The sequence below is a fragment of the Arachis duranensis genome, chromosome 2 (assembly GCF_000817695.3).
Source record: "Arachis duranensis cultivar V14167 chromosome 2, aradu.V14167.gnm2.J7QH, whole genome shotgun sequence".
Taxonomy (NCBI): domain Eukaryota; kingdom Viridiplantae; phylum Streptophyta; class Magnoliopsida; order Fabales; family Fabaceae; genus Arachis; species Arachis duranensis.
This window is the reverse complement of record NC_029773.3, coordinates 72,246,411-72,250,602: the sequence shown is the minus strand read 5'-3', so window position 1 is coordinate 72,250,602 and position 4,192 is coordinate 72,246,411. Positions and strand designations below refer to the sequence as shown.

General features: G+C 40.0%; 1 protein-coding gene across 1 annotated transcript; it reads right to left on the bottom strand.

Moving 5' to 3' along the window:
- Positions 1 to 1,918: 1,918 nt before the first annotated feature.
- Positions 1,919 to 3,322, bottom strand: LOC107474897 (protein MAIN-LIKE 1-like). The gene is made up of 2 exons (XM_016094545.1): positions 3,251 to 3,322; positions 1,919 to 2,629 (listed from the first exon to the last, which is right to left on the bottom strand). Exons 1-2 carry the CDS (start codon positions 3,320 to 3,322, stop codon positions 1,919 to 1,921), a joined length of 783 nt encoding a protein of 260 aa, XP_015950031.1.
- Between the last annotated feature and the right edge of the window lie 870 nt (positions 3,323 to 4,192).

The following is a 4,192-nucleotide window of genomic DNA, read 5'->3' as shown; positions in this document are numbered from 1 at the left end:
ATTACACAGTATGATTACCAATATATATATAATAAGTTATTATTAATTTCTATATAATAATATGAATCTTAAATATATTAACATTTTAATACTAGATTTAATTATTCTATTGGTTCTTTTAGTTTTGCAAAATTTTTAATTAGGTCCATATATTTTTTTTTTAATTGGGTCCCTATACTAATTTTTTTTTTCAATTAGGTTCCTCTTGACAGTTATTGGCTTAATTGTGTAGGGACCCAATTAAAATAAAATTAGTGCAGGGACCCAATTAAAAGGAAAAAAAATGTATGGGACCCAATTAAGAAAACAAATTAGTGCAAGAACTTAATTAAAAGGACAAAAAGTAGGGTAGAAAACCTAAATAAACCAATGGGAGAATTTTATTACCCAAATCAGCCAAAACAAAAAATTTTTCAGCAATCCACCAACGAACAAACATATATAATTCGAATCAACATGATTTGAACTGCAAATGCAAGTAATTCGAAGCAACTTGATTCGAATTACCTTTGAAAGGAATTGCATGTAATTCGAATCAAGTAGATTCAAATTATGGAGGGGTAAATCGAATTAACTCAATTCGAATTAGTAGGAAAACGAGTCTGAATGGAGTTTGAATCATGTTGATTCGAATTATGTATAAATAGTTCGAATTAGGTTGTTTCAAATTAGTGTGTTCCAGACCTGTATATATACGTGATGAACGTGAGTTGCTCTCAATATTGAGGGGTCATATGGCTGGTGTGGACAGTTTTATAGTGATGGTTCACCACAGAGGATCGATTAAGAGAAAAACTCGGTCAGGTGTCAAGTTCACCGATAAGGATCCTCTCTGTATTATCGTGAGTTCTACGACGAGCTATGATGACCTTGCTAGGTCTGTATTGTAGAAACTTGGTCTGGAAGGTGTTAAACGTGTTAAGAAGTTTTTCTATCGCATTTCAATCACGGTGCTCCAAGATATCGTGAAGTATGATTGTTTCACGATCTGGAATGATGAGGACCTACAGGTCATGTTTCTTTGTCGCCGGCAGTTTTCCGAAGTGCGGACACCGGAGCTGTTGGCAAAGCTGGTTGATGTGGTGTCCATCTCGGGGGGTTCAAACCGGAATACCAACACTTTAGCGACGGTTGCCGGTTCTAGCTCAAGTCCTGCCTTTGCATCTTTCGCAGTCCCTGCGTACGAGCCACCAGCCCCGCCTGTCGCCTCCCCTTCGTTCGCTGTTGATCTCAACGGCAGTGTTGGCGACGAGGTTGGAATAGCGGAACTTGTACCTACCTCTGTACACTGTGCTGCACTGGCTGGGGCTGGAGATGAATTATTTGATGATGTAGAGGACAATGCTGTCGAGCCGAATATGATTGCTGATGATAGTGCCGATGATATCGAAGCTAGTGAGCCTGCCAGTGCCGATGGTGGCTCTAGCTCTGGCACACAGCAGTACCCTCCACATTTTTCATCTTTAGACCTGGATGCCATGAAGCAGCCAGGGGGTACCTTGCGAGGTTGCAGGATTTGGCACAAGAGATGCAGAAGGGTCAGCTGGTATGACAGAGTTCCAGGTTAGTAAGCAATTTTAGGATAAGGAGGATGCCCTGTTAAGTGTGAAGACTTACAGCATCTGCCAAAGTGTACAGTACAAGGTTGTGGAGTCTGATTATCGCCGTTATGTTGGCAAGTGTTCTGAGTTCGGGAATGAGTGCACATGGTTGATTCGGCTGAGTCTCCGGCAGCACAAGGGCATATGGGAGGTCAAACGGTACAATGGACCGCATACTTGTCTCGCCAGCTCTATCTCAAGCGATCACAGGAGTTTGGATTATCATGTGATATCGGCATTCATTATGCCAATGGTTAGAGCTGATGCATCCGTTAGCATTAAGGTGCTCCTAAATACGACTGCCTCGCACTATGGGTTCAGGCCGACCTACAGGAGGGTCTGGATGGCGAAGCAGAAGGCTGAAGTAACTGTAATGGCCCAGCTAATTTCACGACATGTCTGTTGGCCTCTTGGCACATACATCGGTACAACCATGCAAGCGCCGCCGACCCCCAACTGTAGCCACCCATCTCCTCAAGCCTAGCCACGTACGGTAGCCATCTGATGTGAATACGATTGCCTGACTTGTCTGCAAACAGCTGCGTGCCCAACAACATCATGATATAGGCACGGGCAAAGCGCCTAACTGTCGCCTCATCGGCCCCTTCGGGGCACTCTCCAAAGGTCTCCTGGAACCAGCTGCAGTTCACAGCGAACTTTTGAATTTGGCTCGGGGGAGGTAACACACCGAGTAACTCCTGGAACCACTGCCAAGCTGGCCGGCCACCCTGTATATATACGTGGAAATCCGTAAGGCAACCGCTGACGTAATGTCCGTCCACTGGCAAACCCAACTGGTGGGCCACGTCCTGAAGTGTGATGGTACACTCCCTGAAAGGCATGTGGAAAGTGTGCATCTCCGGATGCCACCTTTCGACGAATGCACTCACAAGCAGCTCGTCTAGTCGGAACCATCTGTCGTTCAGTCTCGCAAGATGGTATAATCCAGCCATCTGCAAGTACGAAACGTACCGCTCATCGAGCCGCATTCCCTGCTGGCGCCGCATACTCGATATGCAACGCCGGAGCTACGTAATGCATGGACCACATGATTAGAACAGATTCAAAAACCGGTTACAAATACAAACCAGGACATAAACAGCTAATAAACCGTTAACATAAACCATCAACAAAATCGCATGCAAAACCTCTTATATAAACCACTAGCAAAACCACTATAATAAAGCACTAGCAATACCACTTCAATAAACCATTAACGTAAACTAACAACAAAAACCACTAAACAAAACCATTAACAAAACCGCATAGAATCCCACGATACAAAACTGCATGCAATACCACTTATATAAACCACTAGCAATACCACTTCGATAAACCATTAACATATACTAACAACAAAAACCACTAAACAAAACCATCAACAAAACCGCATAGAACCCCACGATACAAAACCGCATGCAATACCACTTATATAAATCACTAGCAATACCACTTCAATAAACCATTAACATATACTAACAACAAAAACCAATAAACAAAATCATCAACAAAACCACATAGAAAACCACTATACAAAACCGCATGCAATACCACTTATATAAACCACTAGCAATACAACTTCAATAAACCATTAACATATTCTAACAACAAAAACCACTAAACATATACCACTAACAAAAACCACTAACCTCATCGTTGATCACCCCGGTGATATGAGCGACTCCATCCAAACGATACAGCCTTTCCGGATCGTCCCCCATCTCGTCAATATGCCTCTCGAGTTCTTGCCCGAACAGATTTTGGGTCGTTTTCTCTGGGATTTGGTGGGGTATGAGGAACGAAAACTGATTCGAATGAGCTTGGTTCGAACTCCTTATATAGGCAACTCACTAGTAATTCGAATCAACTTAATTCGAATTACCTCATGTCAACAACATTGAATAATTCAAATCGACTTGATTCGAACTCCCTAAACTCACGTTACCCTAGTAATTCGAATCAATATGATTCGAACTCCCTAATCTCAGGTTGCCCTAGTAATTCGAATCAAGTCACTTCGATTTACTCCTCTCTAATTCGATACTAGTTGATTCGAATTACATGCAACACCATTTAGTCATAGTTCGAAGCAAGTTGTTTCGAATTACTTGCAATCTTGGTTCGAATCTTGTTGATTCGAATTACATTATTATGGTCATTGGTTGATTGCTGAAAAAATTTTAGTTTTGGCTTATTTGGATAAATATTTACCCAACCTGATTTATTTAGATTTTTTACCCTCTTTTCTTCTTTTTCATGTTTTGTTCTTTATTTTTGTTCATATTTTTTTATTTTGCATATTACACTATATATACATTAATGATTTTCTCTTATTATAATTCATTTATTCTATTTTCTCTTATTCTTATATTTTAATTTTTGTTTGCAAAAAATTATTTGATCTCAAAAATCTTACAAGACTACTCTGAGATTTATTAATCACTGTATTTCTCTTAATTTTTTTAAGAATGATTATACTTTTGTTCATCTTATTATATTGGCTAAACTATTTTTTTTTTTGAATGAGACTAAAAGGATTTAATTGACTAAATTAGTTTATTTTAATTAATATTTAAAAGCAGAAAAAAATG

Bases quoted from the DNA above. Each gene is read 5' to 3' on its own strand.
- LOC107474897 (XM_016094545.1), bottom strand. From the start codon at position 3,322: ATGGGGGACGATCCGGAAAGGCTGTATCGTTTGGATGGAGTCGCTCAT. The intron at 2,630-3,250 runs GTTAGTGGTTTT...TGCATTACGTAG, and splicing joins CCGGGGTGATCAACGATGAG to CTCCGGCGTTGCATATCGAG.